This window comes from Anastrepha ludens, chromosome 2 (genome assembly GCF_028408465.1).
Source record: "Anastrepha ludens isolate Willacy chromosome 2, idAnaLude1.1, whole genome shotgun sequence".
Lineage (NCBI taxonomy): Eukaryota > Metazoa > Arthropoda > Insecta > Diptera > Tephritidae > Anastrepha > Anastrepha ludens.
In genome coordinates this window covers 24,382,959-24,404,941 of record NC_071498.1, presented here as the reverse complement: position 1 = coordinate 24,404,941, position 21,983 = coordinate 24,382,959, and the positions used below count along the sequence as shown (strand labels likewise).

The 21,983-nt window shown below is 37.3% G+C and overlaps 1 protein-coding gene across 6 annotated transcripts in view; it reads right to left on the bottom strand.

The window, feature by feature from the left end:
- Positions 1–327: 327 nt before the first annotated feature.
- LOC128865418 (FERM, ARHGEF and pleckstrin domain-containing protein 1) overlaps positions 328–21,983 on the bottom strand; it is a 126,278-nt gene continuing 104,622 nt past the window's right edge. For all 6 annotated transcript variants that reach the window (XM_054105817.1, XM_054105800.1, XM_054105794.1 and 3 more), the window contains 5 exons: positions 14,585–14,847; positions 10,501–10,972; positions 9,877–10,389; positions 1,229–1,673; positions 328–1,151 (listed from right to left, as the gene is read on the bottom strand). In XM_054105817.1, coding sequence (XP_053961792.1) covers positions 1,079–1,151; positions 1,229–1,673; positions 9,877–10,389; positions 10,501–10,972; positions 14,585–14,847 — 1,766 coding nt within the window. In that variant the 3' untranslated portion in view covers positions 328–1,078. The remainder of the gene's footprint in view (positions 1,152–1,228; positions 1,674–9,876; positions 10,390–10,500; positions 10,973–14,584; positions 14,848–21,983) is intronic.

The following is a 21,983-nucleotide window of genomic DNA, read 5'->3' as shown; positions in this document are numbered from 1 at the left end:
TCCGCTACATCAACAGCACTGGATGGCTGTAGACGGTTTTCTCTCCTCCCTAAATCCTTTCACAGGTAGTGGTCCACATTATGGTATCAAAACGGCACGTAAGTGCTACTTGTGTGTGTACTTGGGGTACTCTTGCCATCTTACCTACCTACCTACCAAAGGGAAAGTTTTCCAACCCAAGCTACGCTTTTTACGGCTGTGTCATCCATTTATCGTTTGCGATAGTAAAACATTGTTTTTTTTTTTAATTTTATTTGGTATATGATCTAGATTGATTTATTTGTTAATAAGCGGTCATATTATTGAAAAAATGTACACATAATACAGTTCATATAGCTGCCTAGGCAAAATGTATAAAAATCGAATATTTATTGCTTTAAACTTTGCTTTTAGAAAAACAGTTTATTCTTCGCTTTTCGAAAGCTTACTTTTCCTAGTTTATCTTTCCGCTCCCATAATTTTAGTACATAAAATAATACTAGCAAATAGTTTAAAAAAAGGCATGCACATTCGTCCGTCAGAATACAATTTCGTGGAATTGAATACGATGTTCTTTGTTGTTGTTGTTGTTTTTGTTTATACACTTTTATACAAGTATTTACAATACTTTTAGAAATGCGAAAATTGAAATGTGTTCGTATTTTGTATAATAATATAAAAATTATGTGAAAACTTCTGATTCTACATTTTAGCGTATGCCAGAGCAATCGTACATAATCTTACATATAAATCAATAACATTTGTATATATTTATAAATATTGTATATGGTATCGAAAAAATATGATAGTTTCAGTGTTTCAGTATAAGAATTTCCCAAAAATATTAATAGATATCTTAGCTCCTTAAAAGATAGTCGTTTTACATGTACGCTTGTGTGTTTACGGGTAAAAAGTAGAAAATACTTGAAGGCACTTTTTTAAAGCGGTTATAGCAATTGGTTTCCATATGTTGCTTCATATCTCAACGGCGGCTGTGTGTCACTGTCCGCCGTATCGTCGGATGCATGCCTGCGCATTCGCAGCATCCTAAGTATTGCTGTGGGTGAATCAATTTATGCAAGATTTAACATTGACGACCTCAGTGAGCAGTGGTTGCATTGATGTTTTTGAAGTCTTGCGTTTGGGTGGTGCTTCGCAGTACTTCAAGCCATCTGTGCACGCAGGTAAAGGAAAGGAAAAATTGTTTTATTGCACCGCTTGAAAATAAACTAAGTAGCAGTCAACTTACCGGTTGTAGGTGTGTATACTTTCGGCGCGGAAAAAGTAGACATGATTCTTAAATGACAATTTGAAAACAAACTCCTTTTGAACGGTATCCTGATGACCTGGCGGTCCAACAGAGTATCCCAGCAACGGTAAACTGGCTAACGCAAACTCGTCCTGGTAGCTTTTGTAGAAATACAAACAGAACGAAGTAAAGACGACCCACAATTTTTGCCAGCCGGAACTGTTTTTGAATTTACGCAGCAAGTAACCGGACAGTTGGTTCTCGGCGGATATGAGGTGATCGCCCAAGCCGACGGTTGCGCCACGATGCCAACAAACGTGTAGAGCAGTGTTGCTGCGCGAGGGTGGCGTCTTGTTTTGCAAACTCTGCTGTTGTTGCTGTTGCAGTTGCTGAGCGGTCAAGCCGTTTGTCAAGCCGCACAAGTCGAGACCCTCTTCGGACGAACCTATTGTAGTGCGAAAGAAAGCAACAAAACGGTATTGTTAGTGTAAACAACAAATTATAATTTCTTGGGATGCATACTACATATGTATGTACGTGTATGTTATATGTAGGTGGCACAAATTTAATCATCCAATTTTTTACGCGAAGCAAACCTCAAAGATTGCTCAAGAATATAAGCAGAAGCTTAATTCTGTGGCAAGCCAGAAGAACAGGCCTGTACTTACCTATGAAATGAGATATTTTTTTTTTCAATTTCAAACGTTTATTACAAAAACTGGTTACAAATTTAATCTTCAAAATAATAGCCATCGCTAGCGACACGTTTTTTCCATCTTTCAGGCAATTTGTGGATGCCGCGCCAAAAAAATTCACCGTATTTGGCCGCAAAGCAATAATCGAGTCATTTTTTGGCTTCTTCGTGAGAATTGAAGCGCTACTCGGAAAGTGCGTGGCCCATCGATGCAAACAAATGATATTTGGAAGGCGCCAAGTCTGGTGAGTAAGCCGCATGCACCAGCGGTTCCCAATCGTACGTCTCCACCAATTCCCGGGTCGCTCTTGTTCGATGTGGCGGCGCATTGTCATCAAGAAAAATTACTTTGTGACGCCGATCGGCATATTCTGGGCGTTTTCGGTGTATAGCGCTGTTCAAATCGGCCAATTGTCGTTGGTAGCGTGGACCGTCAACCGGTTCACCTGGTTTTAACAGCTCGTACCAAATCATACCCTGCTGATCCCAGAAAACACACAGCATTGCCTTGCGGCCGAAGCGATTTGGTTTGGCCATTGTTTTTGGCTTGTGGCCGGGCGGACCATACGATCGTTTACGCTTGGGATTGGAGAAATACACCCATTTTTCATCACCCGTAACGATTCGATACAAAAAAGACTTCCTTTTGAGCCGGGAGAAGCGTTTTTCTTCAATTGTTAACAGAAAATCAACGATGTCCGCAAATCGTAGTTTGAAGGCACGAAATTCGACATTTTAAGAGCGACAAAAATGCATTGTTGTATGAAACGTAACAAACAATGAACTGAATACTGTTGACAGATGACAGACGAAAAAAAAACAAGACATTTGGGAAGGTTTAAAAATACTCGTAGCGACATCTAAGGACTAATAGCTGAAAGTGTGTGTTCCACGATACTCCAGTGTTCAAGGAAACGCAATTGCTGATGAATTGGCCAACCGTGGATCAGCGGTTCCCCCCTCAAGGGTCAGAGCCAATAATCGGAATCAGTTCCGCAGGAATCATGAATTGGATCGGCGATTATGTATGCAATTTATATAAAGAGCGATGGTCCGGCCTAGAACGCAAAGTGTTTTGTGACAAGTCCGCATAGAAAACTGTCAAACTTTCTACTAAAACTTGGAAGGAAAGATGTTCGGTTGATGGTCGATATTATTACAGGACACAACCCATATGACCACCATTGAAATCATTGAGGACCCAGTGTGTCTGTCTTGCTTGGAGGAGGCGGATAGCGCTGAGCACTTTCTCTACGAGTCTCCTGCCTTTGTTAGAGCAAGGCTACGAGTTTTGGGTTCCGATGTCGTGAGAATGAGTAATATTCGTTCTCTAAAACTGTAGGATATTTACAGATTTGCCAAAAAATCTGGAAAATTCTCACAAGACTAACTATCTTTATCTCTGTCTCACTCACTAGTCTTTCCTATCTCTTTCTCTAATACTTTTCTCCGTCCCTCCTTGACTATCTATCCTCTTTTCACAGCTCTAAATACAATGGGCCTTTTAGTCTCAGTGTTTTAGGACCCACCAAATCTCTTGCTGCTCCTTGGCTCGACCTATTCAAATTTCAATTTGAATCATCCAATTTTGTTTTTGCTAAAAATTAAAAAATAGAAGTTCAGTATTGGACATCTTTGTTTTGACCGTTGCTTATCTGTTTGTCTACAGCAGCTGTGTAGCTCACAAGTGCCAAATATGAAAGACATGCGGCGCCATTGGCAAAAATTATAAAATCTTCCGATAGGGTGATTAATTTTGCGCCACCTTGTATGTATGTACATAGAGTGAGTAGTCGAGCAACTGGCGATTTGCTAATAATAGAATTGGCTTTTAATAATTTTTTAACAATGAATACTTTTATTTCAATATATTTTAGCTTAATTTCTGGTTTAACCCTTTAATGTTTTTTGGATAATAAAGGGTGTTTTTTTTTAGAGGTTAGGTTTTCAAGTTGGCACTACTTTTTTCGTAGATGGTCTTTTTGACAGCTGTCACTTGATTTATGCTCAGTTTGGTTTGCCATTTCATAATGAATAGACTTACACCTGAACAACGTTTGCAAATCGTGCAAATTTATTACGAAAATAATGGTTCGGTTCGCGCGACGCATCGAAGAAAATTTTGTTCAGCGATGAAGCTCACTTTTGGTTGAATGGGTATGTCAATAAGCAAAATTGTCGCATTTGGAGTGAACATAATCCACAAGCCATTGCTGAGACGCCGTTACATCCTCAAAAAGTCACTGTTTGGTGTGCTCTATGGGCAGAGGGAATCATTGGTCCATATTTCTTTAAAAATGAAGCCGGCCATAATGTTACAGTCAATGGAGAGCGCTATAGAGCCATGATTAATGACTTTTTCGTGCCTGAATTGGACGATGTTGATGTGGACGACCTTTGGTTCCAACAAGACGGCGCTACATGCCATACAGCCAACGCAACAATCGATTTATTGAAGGAAACTTTTGGTGAGCGCATTATCTCGCGCCGTGGACCTGTGGCGTGGCCTCCAAGATCGTGTGATATAACACCGCTGGACTATTTCTTGTGGGGCTATGTAAAGTCGCTTGTCTACGCAGATAAGCCCGAGACGATTGACGTCTTGGAAGAGAATATTCGGCGCGTTATTGCTGACATACGGCCCCAATTGCTGCAAAAAGTGGTCGAAAATTGGGCCTCTCGGCTGGAATTTATTCGAGCCAGCCGCGGCGGCCACTTGCCCGAAATCATTTTTAAAACATAATGGCAAACCCTTATCTTTATAATAAAGCTAAATTCTTGGCCATAACATTAAATTATATACGTTTTATTTCATCTTGAAAACCTAACCTCTAAAAAAAAACACCCTTTATTTTTGAATGGCCACTATTTCAATATTTTGTATGGGAGAAACCTTGTTTTGTATCCCCACCTCTATTAGATATTTCATACATAACAAAATTCCAAAATTTGTTTTTTTTTTAAATACAGGGTGGTAAATATACTTGATCTGCCATATATTCTGTTACAATTTAAGTCCATTACAGGTATGAAACTAAAAACTCTTTTTAATGAAGTTAGTTTTATTCAATAATATAAAAGTTATAAAAAAAAATCTAATTATCATTAGAAATGGACCCCACTTGCCCACAGCTTCAAAGCAACCTCCAGAATACTTTCCCGATAATATTTCGCATTTACCTGGACGCCAGGGTCGATGAAAACGATTGGACAGCGCCCATCTGCGGCTACAACGGACCATTACCTGTGACGGGTGCTGCCTCCTGGTGGCCAATCGATGACTCAACTTCTCGCATGAACGGTCGGTCAAATAAACCCTATCATTTTGGGAGTTTACGAATTGCTCAACGTGAAAAATTATCTCATCAGAAAGCACAATGTTCGGAAATTGAGCGCTTTTGGCCAAGCGAAGCAACTTCTTCGGCCTCTCAAGTCTGACTTGTTGCTGCTTTGGTGTGAGATTATACGCCACTGGACCTAGTAAGGCTTGACCTTTGAGATAATTTTTCGGTATGCCAAATATAATACAATCACATTACTACGTTTGAAATCCATTACTGATTTTCTTATTTCGCGTTTACTCTCGGTAAAATGCTTCCGCGCGCTTGTAAACAATACTCTGGAATATCATTTACCCAAACAACAGACAGCCCGTGTCTCAGCTGCGCGAGCGGTCTGAAGTTGGTTATACTTCGAGTGCCGTACTCTGCATGATCTCCATATGCGTTTGCTTTCCATATAAGTTTTGCTTTCACACTTTTTTTTGATGCTGAGATGAAAATACGCTACGTTAGAAAAGATGATTTTAACTACTTTTCAATAAAGACACTGCTTGGCCTACGCAACATTCACTTGGGAAATAAATTTGTACATAATATTTTCCCACGTTGTGCAAGCGTAAAGCGGAGACATGAGGAAAGAACTGCAACTGTTAAAGTAACATATGACTAAAAAAATCACTATATCGACCACCCTGTATATCGTTGAAATCAAATTTTGAACACTACCACACACTCACAGTGGGATTAAGATACGTTTGGTTGACTGACTATGACAAATGAGGCGAAAATATTGAATGATATTCTTTCGAAAACTCTAAATCAATTTCTTTTTAGTTAAAGTTAAGTTCACCACAACCAAATTTTTATTAATATATATTATATGGATATGAATATTCCAAATGATAACTTTTGGGCACGCGCTAATTACTACTTCTGTCTATCCACTGTAGCCACATTGACTTACATAGAGTTGCATCTTCCTTTTCTTGGCAGCCATGAAAGTTTTGTAATATTTATTAAAATATTATTTTACATTTACATGCACTTAATGCTTACACAATAGACCGGAGTGAAATAGCAGGGAAAAGTTGCTACATATCAATACAAATTCAAGAAAAAAAAAGAAATTTCAAATCGGTTAATATCTTCCGTTCGCGCATTGCGTTTAAAATTTACAAATTTTATAATAAATTGAACAAATATTCGAAAAATTGTAAGAGGTGGAAATGATGTTAGATAAAGTTCATTTTTTGTAGACTATTACAACATCAGGTATAGTTTGAAAAGAAAAACGTCTAACGCTCTATCAAAGCCCCTACAGTCCCTGAAAAGAAGTGGAAAATGTCATTGTTTTTATAAATTTACGTAATTGCGGGTGATTAGTTTCTCTATTTGAATTTTTGTATTAGTCTTCTTGAGTATATAAGTAGAATAAATTATTCCCCTCTTAGCGCGCCCACTAACCACACTGCCTTAAAGAAGAAGACGACTCAGAACTCACCGCGTGAAGGTGACTGTACTACGAGTTCCACCCACTCCCTTCCCAACCAACCAACCAAAGATGAAAAATTATTTATTCGGGAGTGGCAAAGTCTGATTTAGTGTCAAATTGAGGCGTAACTGTACGAGAAGTGAGTGTTGCTCTTATAAACCCATCACGTCTCTCGTTCCCATACACTTTTGAGGACGCTTGAGTTACTAGTTTTACGCAACGCTCCACAGCTTGCGTATGGCATGGAATATTTGTTAAATCTATGGTTAATTTTGGTTTTTCTTTATCAGATACTCCAAAACGATCACTGGTTAAAGCCGTTTTTTGAACTTGCTGACTGAGAGGAAATAGAGCGTGGGGTCTGAAAATAGGGATCATTCTTATCATTGTCTACTTCCGGAGTTATCTCTGTTTCAGAATCAATGAGTTGGCCTGACTTAAGTGACGAGCTTTTCTCTGCAACTTTAATGTAAGCTTTTGAGTTTCTTTGGTATCTACTGTCCCAATCTTACCTTGCCAGAGATATCTTTGAGCATATAGAAATTTGATTTCTAATGGCGGTATCTTTCTATCTTCAGGGCATGTGCAGTTGATAGTTACCGGCCTGGGACAAATACACTTGTCAAAGCTTCTTTGTCAAAAGCAATTGAGTGTCATCTCGCACTTGCAGGACGAAATGTCAAATAATGTACTTGTTCAATAAAATCATTGTACTTCTTTTGTTTCTCAGGTGTGTCTTTGTCCCTTGAATAAGATTTACGAAGAGTGTAGTATCGATCATGTAGATATTTGATCTTTTGTACAACTCTTGTGTGGGAAACTATTGGAAACGAAGCCTTGGAATAAAGGGACTCAGTCTGATGAGCTACAGTATCTGCTATAACTGTGAAGCTTAACTTCTGACTAGAACTGGCAGCAGAAGATTCTACTGTCATTTTGTACCTCATTTCTTGCCAACATTGTATAATGTCGGTATTAGTGGGAAAGACCGATGACAGCAGTGGTTTAGGTGCACCAAAAAATGGGCAGTGTATGTCCTTACGAGTAAGAGACATGATTAAAATGTTTGAAGCGATTTAATGTTAAGCAATTGTGTAAACTATGTAATTTAAAAGAACATTGAATAGAAATTCTTTTGACCAAACAGCGCTGTTCGACAAGAGTGAAAGCAGAACTGGTAATGACCAGAGAGTACTAGCTCTTCAGTGCACTTCGTTTATGGGTATGCCAGAATCAAAAGCAAAATAAAAAGAAAGACGATAGAATACAAGTAACCAAGTGGAAGACGATCTATAGCACAGAAGTGTTATAGTAGCCGTAAGCCGTTTCCACGCAAGCCTCATTTGGCATAGGCTTCCTTAGTAGATTTGGTGTAAAATTGGTGAAAGTTGATCGCTCAGAACCACAGAAATGGATAGATTAGTAAATTAAAAATCTACTATTCAATGTTGAAAGTGCTATGTATAAAAAGTGAGCTCGATCTTTAATCATTTACAACTTCTACAAGTTTTCGTAAATCAGCTAGATTTGGGATAAAATTTGTAAATTTTAAATGCAATGCGCGAACGGAAGATATTAACCGATTTGAAATTTCTTTTTTTCCTGAATTTGTATTGATATGTAGCAACTTTTCCCTGCTATTACGATATGATTTGAAAAGATTTACGTTTTTCACTCCGGTCTATTACACAAGGTGGCGCAAAATTAATCATCCGTTTTGTTTTTCCTTCATTTTTTTATTTTGGGGTTAGGGGTAGCCAGAATTTTGTAATTGTAATCATTTTTGAACAATTTTGTCTTTGAAATCAATAAAAACTAATTTCACACAAAAAAGTTATGGTGTTTTGAAAAGGTAACACTTCATATCGTTCACCCTGTATTGTGTGAAAATTTGAAGTTAATTCGGCAAATACTTTTCGAGTTATTCAACAATTTTTTTTTTTTTTTTTTTTTTTTTTATTAACGCATCTTAAAGTATAGGCAGAATAACGTTTAGAAATTACAACTAGTACAACGGAATAAAGATACTAACGAGCAATTTTTATTGAACATATATATTAAAAAAGGAAAAAACTAAGATGCCTCAATATTCATAAATTCATTATGAATGTATAAATATATAAGGTACAGCTGCTACTGGGTGCCCATCTGGTCTAAAACTGTTTTACGCTTGAGCCGCCGACGATGAGTATTTGGCTGAAGCAAAGCCAATGCTTCAGCGTTGACATGTGTACTTAAACGTTGTCTGTGAGCCATGGCGTACTTTTTCGCCACGTCAGTGATGGGTAAGATACCAAGATCACGATGGAGGTCGAGATTTCTCACATAGTATGGAGCATTGACGATGTTGCGCAACACTTTATTTTGGAATCGTTGGATAACAGTCATGCAAGATTCGCTTGAGCATCCCCATAGCTGAATGCCATACGTCCAGACCGTACAACAATTAACAAAGGGCGGTCGGGCGCTCCGGAGCTCGATGGCAAAACTTTAAATGCGATTTTATCAAAACGATGTTTTTTGAACTGGTGATCACTGTAACTTAAAAATGGCTCGGTAGATTTCAGTGAAATTTCTACTGCTTTTGAAAAACATAAAAAACTCGTGCTTGATCGACGGTTTTTTTTTTAATTCGATTTTATTTTAACAATTAATTGTCGGTTTTCTCTCGAAAATCTGAAAAATATTTCCTGAGGCCGCCACATTGTTAATTTTGAAAAAAAAGTTTCGATCAGGCACAAGATTATCTATTAATAAAACTTATTCCTCCTGTCCGATTGCTTTTAGATGAATCTTCAAGGACTTGTGATGATCACCGCAAGGGAGTTCTGGAGGAACGGGCTCCACACAAACAGCGATAACTTTTACTATTATTCATTTTTTTTTGTTTTTTTTTTTTCTTTTTTAAATTTTGCTTAAGTCAAGTCGAAATACGATGTATTAATGCTTTGCTTTTATTTTTGTAAAATAAAGCAATTGACTAACAAAAAAAATTATTCAAAATCATCATTTTTTCGGGTCTCTGACTACCCCTAACTCCTTAAATAAAAACAAGTGCCAAATATGAAGGACATTTGCAAAAATTGTAAATCTTCCCATAGAGTGATTAATTTTGCGCCACCTTGTATGTGTATTCTGATATTGTTAGATACTTAATATTCAAGTGATTTAAGTTACTCACTGCAATTCTTCAGCGAAGTTAAGGTCAGCTGTGTGGGCGGTTTATTTTTGATATCTGCCGCCGCCTTCGATAGCTCGGCCAGCCAGAGAGTTTTCTCAGCAGTGGTGCCAGCACTCACTGTAATTGCACATTGCCCACCAAATATAGAAAATGTATTGTGTTCGGCATTTTCGGTGAGCAATGAACGCACCGGTACATGACCAAAGATGCGGAATGACTGATCGATGGGCGATTTTGTGCCGTAAAGTAAAATGTCGGAAAATAAAAAGAACATACGTTGTTGTAAACCGCGTTTCGAATGTTTAAGTAGACAGCCTTGTCGTATCAGTCTTCGTTGGTGCTGCACCAACTTATCGAATCCAGTTATGTCGCGCTGCAACTCGCAAAGTTGCACAAAATTTTCCGATTCAGGCAGCTGTTCGCGTATTTGCTTCGCAGTACGCAGTAGAATATGATAAACGGCCTGGCAGTCACCGTAGTCGATATGTTCTTCGGTATAAAAATCGCATAGGCCTGAAGATGAGGGTGAAAGAAGACAAGAATTTTATGTATTGTCATTCGCATTCAAGGCAATTAACAAGTGTAAGGATGGAAATACTCGTACAAAAAATGTCGCCTACTTACGTTCCAAGATAAGTTGATAGTGTAATATGCGAGTCAGTGGCTTTAGCAGCAGCTCACCAATCGGTAGATAACATAATTTTTGTTGCTCGAAATCCTTGTAAATCTGTTGGAAACGTTCATCGGTTTCGAACATCTCGTTCATGCAATTCAAAATCTCTTTGTGCGACTGTATATATTCGTCGTAGATGGGCAATACTGCAATGTTCTTCATCATAACATCGCCAATGCGATGTGTATCGTGCGTGCCACGGCCCTCCCAAAGCACCATGCGATGCTCGATGTCACGCAAAAATGTGCTGTGATGATGTGCCATCGAGTCGAGAAAATCGAAGAGCGGTTGCAAGTTCTCTACATCCTGCGCAGAAAGTTCCTGGCGAAATGAGCGATTCAATATTTCCAAATCCTTTTTATACGTTCGCTCGGTCATCAGCAGCTCCTTGGCTAAAAAGTATGATTTCTCTGTGGGCCATTTCTTACAGAAGTGAAAAAAAAATATTAACTGTTATTAGATAAGTTAACAAATATGTAAGATTGTAATTATTATTTAAGTACAAAATGTACTCTAACATCGCCATCTACAGTTGCGTTCACATAATTAAGTTACTTTATCTCTTTACAATATTCGCAATATTTTTCAGGCTACATTTTTTGCGTTAATAAAGACTATTATGATTAATAAAGATATTTTGAAAATAAATGCAGAAAAATACTCAAATTGTTTACAAAAAATCAGCCGATGTTGTTGCCTATCAAATTGACACAAGCGACTTCTGCGCGTCATTCAGCGCATACATTTTTTTTCACAAAAAAAGATAAAACAATTGCGCATTTAAGGGTTAATTTTTCTTAGGGAGGAATACTAGGTTGTTCAAGTAGTTTTGGGTTCGATAAGAGGGGACGTTGCTACTAACTTAAATTTTTTTTTATGTTAGTAACTCTTCATATCAACGTACCCTATGATCAAAAAGTACCGGGAATGTTTAATTGACTCTTTTTTCTCCGATTGTCTAGGCGTAGTACACTATGATTACCTTCCATCGGGCTAGACAGTCAATAAAGAATATTATTTATTCGGTTTGAAGCTTTTGAGAGATGCTGTACGTCGCAAACGGCCGGAAATGTGGGCAAAGAAGCCCAAATTGTGCTGGATTATTTGACCAAACACCTAGTAAATACCATCGTGCAAGCACCGCATTCACCTGATATGGCCCCGTGTGACTTCTTTTTGTTTCCCAAGTTGAAGTTACCACTTCGTGGAAGAAGATTTCAGTCGATAGAGGAGATCAAAGAGAATGCGACGAAGGAGCTGAAGGCCATGCCTTCATCGGCCTACCAGGGGTACATGGAGGACTGGGTTAAACGTTGGCACATGTGAGTTGCTTCAGATGGGTCATATTTTGAAGGAGATAAAATAAATTTGCCTGAAGTTTAACTCTGTTTTGTTTTATTTAAACATTCTCGGTACTTTCTGATCATAGAGTATGTGAAGTTTCATTTCAATCTGTCAATTAGTTCTATGCTACAATGGAAAAAATCAAGTATCGCGCAGTGATTGAGGTTTTATTTTTGGAAGATTTAAAAGCAAAGGAAATTGAAGAACGAATGTTGAAAGTGTATAAGGACTTTTTCCCATCAATTAGAGCAATAGAACGACGAGTTGGTGAATTTAAATGTGATTGTACAAGCCTTGAAGAATCGCTTGGCATCTCATTGGGCAGCCATTGGTAAGCCATTTTTTACTGAAGTATTGAGTTTCAGAAAGCTGTATGCACATTGGGAGGCGCATTCGCTAACAATGAAACAAAAGCACATTCAAATGCGACTTTCTCAGCCACATTTAGATCGTTTTCGAAAGAATAAAGTGGATTTTGTGCGTCGAATCGTTACTATGGATGAGACTTGGGTATATCACCATGATCCTAAATCAAAACAAGAGACTAAAGAGTGGTGTGCACCTGGTTCTTCACCTCCGAAACAAGTTCGTATCCAGAAATCGGACAAGAAAGTGTTAGCATCAGTTTTTTGAGACCCGAAAGGTATTTTGTTTGTGGATACTTACAAACTGGTAAAACAATTAATTCTGAAAAAGACCCAGTTTGGAAAAGAACAAAAAATACTTTTCATCAGGACACTGCACCGTCTCCCAATGGCTAAAATCCACGAATTAAAGTTCGAATTGTTGGAGCATCCACCAAATTTGGCCCCTAGCAACTTCCATCTGTTTCCAGACCGAAAAAAATGCATGCGTGGTACGCGTGTTTCATCAAATGATGAGGTCATAACAGCTGTGGAAGCGCATTTTGCAGCCCTTACAGATTTTCACTTCAGGGATGGAATTCATAGATTTGAATCTTAAATTTATTGATGCTCAGGGAGACTATACTAAATAATAAAATGTATTTCAAACCATAAAATTGTGTTTTTCTTATCGAATAGCAAAACTTATTGAGCAACCCTAGTACTCGATTGAAAATAAGCTCTCACTTAATATACAAAAAAAATGTTTTCATGACACTTTTTCAAAAACTCTGAATGTTATTCCTTCCTCTTATACTTTATCAAATGCTGTTCTTTCTCAAGTTAAAGTGTTTTCTGATCTAGGCGTGACATCTGATCTGGTTTTACATTCGTAAATCATTTTGGTCAGATATTGTCGAAGACTTGTGCTAATTTAGCATTTCTCAGGCGCAATGAAAGGGATTTTAACGATCCTTATACTAGGAAAATTCATATAACTTCCTGGTTCGTTCTAAGCTCGAATAACCATCTTTGATTTGGGCATCCAATTCATGCCTCTTCATTTCTCTGATCCACTACCACCCTACAGTGCTCGGTTGCTCGATATGCTTGCCAATAGACGTACACTTCCTTCAGTCCTTGATGTTATTTGTGGCTCTGTTGATTGTTCCGAAATTCTCGAACAGATTGGCTTCAATGTTCCTCATAAAACTTTACGGTTTTACTATCCATTTAAGGGGGGAGCCTGATTTATAGGCTTCTAAAAATCGATTTTTTTTGCATAAATGGCTTCCCAAACTATCCAAGAATGTGCCCTCAAAATTTCAGAAGCAAATTCAAAATGTTTTCGGAGTTACAGAAGAAATTGTGAGCAAGCGTCGAGCAGGTATACGAGCGGCCGGATCGCTCGAAGTGCGATTTCTCGGTTTTTTATTTTTACGATTTTTCCTAATTGGCGGGAAAGATAGGGAAAAGTTAAACGTCCTATCGAAACGAGATAACATTGATTGTATTCGGAATTAAATTCTCTTCTAGTTGAACCTAAAAATCCTTAAGAAAGTTACGATTAACCCACTTTTTAAACAATCTAAAGTGAATTTGTTTTTCCAAAAAAATGATTTTTTTTTTATTAGCGAAAAATTGTTGAATTTCTCACTTTTTGTTCAATTTTCTTGGTTTAACTAGAAGCTATACTATACTAAAATAAAATGTTTTTTGGATTTTTGGTTTCAGATGAAAATTGCGACCTACATCTTTCATGCCGCACGACACATGACCACTCGAGGCGCCTCGGCAAAATGCTTGTACCAGGCTTAATATGACATATATTTTAATGAAAAAATTTGAGAAGACCGTTGAAATATATAACAATAAAACCTGAAAGTTTCGTTTCAATCGAATATTTCATTCCTTCCCAAAAAAATCCACGAAAAAATCGATTTTTTGAAGCCTCTAAAGCAGGCTGACTGTTTTGAGATTAAGGGGGGAGTAATGTCAAAACAGTCAAATCAATCTACTATAACTCTGCCCCTATTACGAGTGCTCTTACTGAGTTCAATAGTATCTACAGACTGCTTGACCTAGATTTTGCTATGAAAAGATTTTCCATTCGAAAATTGCGTTCCACTATTCATAAAAGCTTTCTTTTGTTCGAGTATGAAAGAATCGATACAGTGAAAATTAATAATTTAAGGCTGCTTTTCTCGGATTTTCGATTTTTTGAGTTATATTCTTTCAGCAAACGATTAACACGCAGAAAAGTAATTTGAAAATCTCTCTTGAAAGTCGCTACTCTTAATTACTGGAATTATTATGAAAAAAAGCAGATGGTGGATTGCTTTCTTACCCGCTTCTTTGTGTCGTTGTCAGTATCCAACGAGCTGCCAGCAGCATGCGGTCCATTATTGTTATTCGCCATGGCTACGCCTGTAGGTAGTTCGTGGCGCTTGGCGTGCTGAATCTCTGCTTGAATTACATCATAGGTGCCGGCTTCCGATCGTGATAATGATGATGACTTATCCGATCCTAGGGTAAGATCATACCGGTTTTGTGGCGTGGCGACTTCTCCGCGACGATCCAAAGACATGTTGCCATTAATGCCGTGATATTCTGTGAATGTTTTTTCAATGAACATACAGACGTTACTTCAAAAATAAATGTATGTCCAATTTTTTTTTTTTCCAATTAATACTATATAAAGGTAGAGCATTCGTTCGGTTATGGCTTGTCGCATAAGGACCACCTTACATACAAAGATGTTTAGAATGATGAAGAACATTTATTTATTACTATTTCAAATATATGAAGTGGGAGAATCGGCCATTAAGCATGCCCATCACACATATAAAAGTAATTTACAAAAATTTGCTCTCGGTAACTAATCAGGCCAGCGCTTCAGTTTGGCGTAAAATACGAATATGCGCCGTAGAAAAGAAATTCAATTTTTTCAAACTTTGAAGAAATTGTAGGCGGTACTGATGGCTTCCAAATAAATTGGTGTATTTCCAAAACTTATTAATCAAAAATTTCTAATATCGGTGCATTTGGTTATCCAAGCAAAAAATGCGATATCTCAACGAAATTTGCTACCCATATTAACTCTATTAACGAATGTTTTCTTGGAGGTTTTAAATGGATGTACTGGTTTTTGGTAGTTATTAGCTAGCAAATTCTCTATCTTTTAGGGCCATATTTTCATTTGAAACATAAAATGAACTATGCCTACTGAGCCAATAAACTAATCTAACCTATAAAGTGCAACACTCCGTGAGATGAGCTACAATTCGATATTTTTATCGAAAACTTTGGTGTTTGTGATAAACTTGAATTTAATTTTTTCACTTACGAGCTCCAAATTCATCTCGCTAAAAAGGGAAATAACTCGTGAATATTTTCGGCGATGATTTATTACGATTTGCGACGTGGATTATCGAGACATGAGCGCATTAACCAAATTATTTCCACTTTTGATGTTGAAGCACCACATTGAGCCACTGCGACACGCTGGTGCAACGAGTTCCGACGTGCCCGTCGATGCCCGCAGAATAAATTTCCCGGAGGCCGTGCAAAAACGGTTGTTGTGCCAGAACAATCGATGTTGTGCGTTAATTGACAAAGGTAACCTTGGGCAATAGTGGAACCACCATACATTCAAAATTACATGAACACTTGATCGTCAAGAATATTTGTTCTCGTTGGATAGCGCATAATTTGGCAATAGCCCAAAAGAAGTGCTCGTGCCGATTGATGTAAAGAAAAGTTGAAGAAATTCAGCCGCGGTGGCTCAACGCTCATCTAACCCACCGTAGCAAATGTCGAATCTTGGATCTATGCATATGAATCGGAAACAAAACACCAATCGACGGTGTGGCTGTTCCAAGCCGAGCTTGATTCAAGAAAAGTGGTTGCGCGGAAGACGCATTTCAAAACAAATGGTCGGCTGTTTCGGAGAATCTGATGATGTCGTAACTGTACCGCTAGAGAAACTTAAAACAGTAAATTCTGAGTGGTACACAACCATTTGTTTGTCAGAAATGTACGGAGAATTAAGGAAAACCAACCGCCGAAAACGGTCACCGTAGCCGAATGGGTTGGTGCGTGACTACCATTCGGAATTCACAAAGAACGTAGGTTCGAAACTCAGTGAAAGACCAGAGTGGAGAAAAAGTTTTTTCTAATAGCGGTCGCCCCTCGGCAGTAATGGCGCACCTCTGAGTGTATTTCTGCCATGAAAAAGCTCCTCCGTTCGGAGTCGATTAGAACCTGTAGGTCCTTCCATTTGTGGAACAACATCAAAAGCCACGCTACAAATAGGAGGAGGCGCTCGACCAAACACTCAAAAAGGGTGTACGCGCCGAAAATGAATCGTCTTTCGTTCCCATAACAGTCGGTTTTACGTTACCAGAACGATCCGAATTTATATCCGGCCAAAGACTGTCACTCCAGCAGCATTCTCCATATATCTACGGGGAATGTTTATGCTGCTACAACAATAACAACGAATCATCGTTCGGCAAAACAATGCGAGCTCTCACGTATCGGCTCACACAAGAGAGTTTTTTGGGCACTCAAATGATGGAATTAATGCGTCATCTGCCTTACAGCACTGCTTTGGCACCTAATGATTTAGTTTTGTTTCCGAAAATCAAAAGCAAAATGTGAGGCCTTTAAATAGCTCGTTTTGGAGGTATCCACTTCGGAATGGCCGAAAAGTGCTTTGAAAAATGGTTTAAGTGAATGCAGAAGTGTAATGACTTTCAAGTAATGAATATTCATTAACTGCGTCTTGAGTATTGGGCTTCGTTGGCTGGGTCAAGTTGTCCAAACGCTCCGGTCTGAAAGCATTCGATACGGTACCAGCTGGTAGCAGAGGAAGAGGAAGGCCTCCTCTCTGTTGGAAAGATCGGGTGGAGAAACACTTGGCTTCGCTTGGTGGCACCGGTTAGCACGAAAAAGAAACGACTGGCGCGGTTTGTTAAACTCACGCCAATCAAGAAGAAGAAAAAGTAGACAATTATTGGGCGCAAAATATAAAACACAACCCTCGTTTTTCAAAATTCCCCTGCTAGAGTTACACTAAAACGAAATCAATTGCATTGATTATTGAATTTCTTTATTTATTTCATGTAATCATTAATGGAATTCTTATTAAGTTTGTAACATTTGTTTTAATTTGAAAGTGTTTTGAGTTTTATTTAATATTTATGACAATATCTATGTAGTGTAGTATGTATGTATGTTTTTAGTCCAGTCGTTACGAGTTTCGAATTCAAGAAAGGCGTAAGAAAGAAAATTATGTACGTAGAATGGCATATTAGCTATTCAGTTTGGTGAATTCGTAGATTATAAGGTGGCGCCAAATTAATCACCCAAATTTGTTTTTGTATAAATTTTTTACTAAATAAGAAAACTGATTTTGGGTGATGGAGATTTCTGTTTTGATTATTTATTTTTTTACCCACCCCATAGATTCTTTGTTTGTATACAAGGTGGCACAAAATTAATCACACAAATTTGGTTTTGAATAACTTTTTCACTAAATGAAAAAACAAAACTGATTTTGAGTGATGAAAATCCTTTTTTTGATTATTTATTTTTTTATGCACCCCATTGCTTGTCTGTTTGTATACAACGTGGCGCAAAATTAATCACCCAAAATTGATTTTGAATAACATTTTTACTAAATAATAAAAACTGACTTTGAGTGATGAAAATCTTTGCTTTGATTATTTATTTTTTATGCAGCCCATTGCTTATCTGTTTGTATACAAGGTGGCACAAAATTAATCACCCAATTTTGGTTCTGAATAACTTTTTCACTAAATGAAAAACCAAAACTGATTTTGAGTGATGAACATCCTTATTTGGATTATTTAATTTTTTACGCACCCCATTGTTTATCTGTTTGTATACAAGGTGGCACAAAATTAATCACCCAATTTTGGTTCTGAATAACTTTGTCATTTAATGAAACGACAAAACTGATTTTGGATGATGAAAATTTTTATTTGATTATTTATTTTTTTATGCACCCCATTGCTTATTTGCTTGCATACTACAGCTGTTTGGTTCACAAGTGTCAAATATGATTGACGTACGACGCCATTTGCAAAAATTATAAATCTTTCGATAGGGTGATTTGCGCCACCTTGTATGCACATGCATATCTACGTACATTTCACTTTCATAAAAAATTTTCATTGGCATATGAATAACTGCAGACACTGTTGAAATTACACTAAATAGACTGGACTATTTGAAATAATTCTATTTCTGTGCTTTGTTTTGCTTAATACGCTTAAATGCATAACTGACATTTTATTTTAGCATTGTAATGTTTTTTGTTTTAGAAGTTTCACGTTCATTAAATCTATTTTTTAATTAATTTGTTCTTTGTTCTTTGTTTTTTTTTTTCTCTTTTAATATGCACCAAAATTTAACTGTAGGTATGTATGTATGCGTGTGCTTGACATTACCTGTAAACTACGAACAATAAATTTCATGAAATTCTTAACTACTAAATACTGACAAGAAATCATAAAATTTGGCACAGTTATCTTAAAGTACGACGATTATAATTAAATGGTTTTTTGATTAAAAAATTTTGATTACCTTTTGCCAATTTTCAAATCATTCGGGATTTTTAATTTCATTAACGTTTTATCACGAAATTTCTTTTCAGTAAAAACGAAAATTTAATACATTCAGAGATTGTTGCAGTTTATATAAAACCCAATTTAAAGGATAGCATTTTGCAACATCACAACAAGATAATTCAAAAACATGAAAATACATCAATTAATATGTACTTTAATCGTCACATTTATTGTACATAAATACATGTATGTATGTATACGTATGTGTAGGTATTTTTGATTAAAAAAATTAAGGGAGTGCTTTTTTCGCCCCAAGTGCAAATTAATAACAAGAAATATATGTATGTATGCCTGTATGCCAATCGCAGTATGAGCTATGCTTTCCGTTAACTTTCAACCATAATTTTTGTATTGCCCAGACTTGTTCTGCAAGCCGTACGAGGTGAATGAAGTCACTGCGATTTACAAAATCTATTTCGAAGGTTTCTTAACAAAAAGACAAAAATTTGGCAATAAATCGTGGGATATGACGTAAATGATGTGTTTCTGGCAGTTTCCATTTGAAAAATTTATTACTTAAACAGCAAATATTCCAAATGCAAAATATCGCAAAACGCACCGACTTCAAATCGTACGATTTGCAGAATGTGCGGGTTACCAAAATAAAATTATGTTATACAGTTATTGCACTCATATGTAGTTGTGTAGCTCGCTAATTTTCGGCCAACTACGAAGTTAGTAATATACTCCTAGGTCGACGAGTCATCATGCGTTAGCGAGTTACGAATAGATGAAGAAAGTACTATTATATAAATAAACATATGTTGGCAGCACTGGAAAAGAACGGACAAAAAATACATTTCTTTAGAAACATTCACTGACACTTGCCCGGAGACTCCAATGCACCTTCTCCTTGAATGCAGCGCTATAGCGCGGAAAAGATTGAGACATCTCGGTCATTTGCCGCCGGAAGAAAGGCACATACGCTCAGTCCAACCCAGCTCGATCCTGAGTGTATTAAGGGAACTGGGTCTGGATGATTTACTGTGATGAGCTGAGGGCACAAAAGATCATGAGGTCGAAGTGTAAGCCTCGAAGAAAATGTATCTATCTATCTTAGAAGCACTTAATGAACATTAGTAAGTCCGCGTTCATACAAAGAAGCCTTTGTTGCTTCAACTTTGCGAATTTTATTTTGTTGTTGTAAATGTACTAAAATACGAATTTTCTTTTAGTGTTGCCTGTCTTTCACGTTGCTGGCAATTGTTTTGGTCTTTAGTCTACAACCAACAACAACATTGAGAATAGCGAGGAACACCAGAAACATGTTGATCGAACATGAGCAATATGGTGCTCCTTTCATTTTCCCGTTTCTTCCCTCTTCCACACGCTACGAGTTGAAGCAACCAAACAAAAAAAACAGCAAAAGTTGCTCTGCATGAACGCGCTCTAATGAAGTTTACCGAATATCAGAAAAGAAAGTTGCCAGCATTGAAAATAGTGAGTTATACTCAAGGCGAATCTATTAAATGATCAAAACTCTTGAAAGTTTCAGGGTGACATTTGCTAACTATAACCTTTTTTAGTATACTCTACAAATTCTAAATGGGATTGCGATATGGACTCTATGCAGACCAATCTTAATCTCAATAAATGCAGCTATCTAGACCCCATTTTGTGATAACCTAAGCTTTATGTTTCGGGTCATTATCCTACACGAAGACTTTATCTCCTGGTTTACACCCAAATTTTGCCAGGCTTCGGTAGTATGCGTCTCTTAGAATTTGAATATAATTTTCTGCTCTCACGACACATTATATATATATATAATTGGCACGTACACCCTTTTTGGGTGTTTGGCCGAGCTCCTCCTCCTATTTGTGGTGTGCGCGTCTTGATGTTGTTCCACAAATGGAGGGACCTACAGTTTTAAGCCGACTCCGAACGGCAGATATTTTTATGAGAAGCTTTTTCATGGCAGAAATACACTCGGAGGTTTGCCATTGCCTACCGAGGGGCGGCCGCTATTAGAAAAATGTTTTTCTTAATTTTGGTTTTTCACCGAGATTCGAACCGACGTTCTCTCTGTGAATTGCGAATGGTAGTCACGCACCGAATCATTCGGCTACGGCGGCCGCCACATTAATTTTCCGTATAATTTCCCACTTTATTTCTCTGCACACTTCGCCAAATAATGAGAGCCGGATTTCAATGTCTTTTGTTGTGCCATGACTAAACTTGGCCAACTGATCCCAGTCTTTTGATTTTTGTTTTACTTGTTTGTTGATTTGCTTTGTTGTCTGTTGATTTTGCTTCGTGGGAAAAGACTGAGTAACAAGCTACCAGAAGAAGAAGTAGAAGAAGAAGAATAACAAGCTTCCATTACTGCCCGTCCCAATTATTGGGCTCCTCGGCAAGTTGTAGGCACTGGAGCAAAGACTTGTCTGGAGCAAAGACTTCAAAACTTTAGTTTTTGTCTTCATATCCGCTGGAAACATTTATTTCATATAACGGTATCTATCATACCTTACATGATCCAAATATGGATAATTATGTTAGCTGTGCAAGTTTGCGATTGGAGACAAATGTATGACAAACTAGTTTTTAATGAAGGCGTTTGCAAGTCACTGTTTATACGACTCCCTATATGAGGGAATACACAAGGTGGCGCAAAATTATTCATCCAATTTTGTTTTTGAATAACTTTTTTTTACTAAAAAAAAGAAGATTTTGAATGATGGAAATCTTTATGTTGATCTTAAAGTGCTTCATTGCTTGTCTGCCCTTTTTCTATACTCAAAAAACAGTTTCACCAACCTTTGAATTGTCTCCTCATGCGAAGAATTATTTCATGACAAGTTTCAATAACTTTAACGCGTTGAAACATAAGAGACCCCTTCCCTTAAATTCGTTTGAATGCTTTCTCCAATTGAAGGAGGAGAAGAATTATACTAAAAGCGATTTGGTTTAGTAAGTTTCTATTAAAAACGAACAGAAGGTGTACAACATTTTTTTAAATTTATTAAATTTTGTCTTTTATAATTGAGTTTATTCAGGCAGTTCATTGAGTGCTAATAATTTTTACTTTAGAAAACTGCAAAAAAGCAGTTAAAAATGCATACACACATACATACATATGTGTCTTATTTT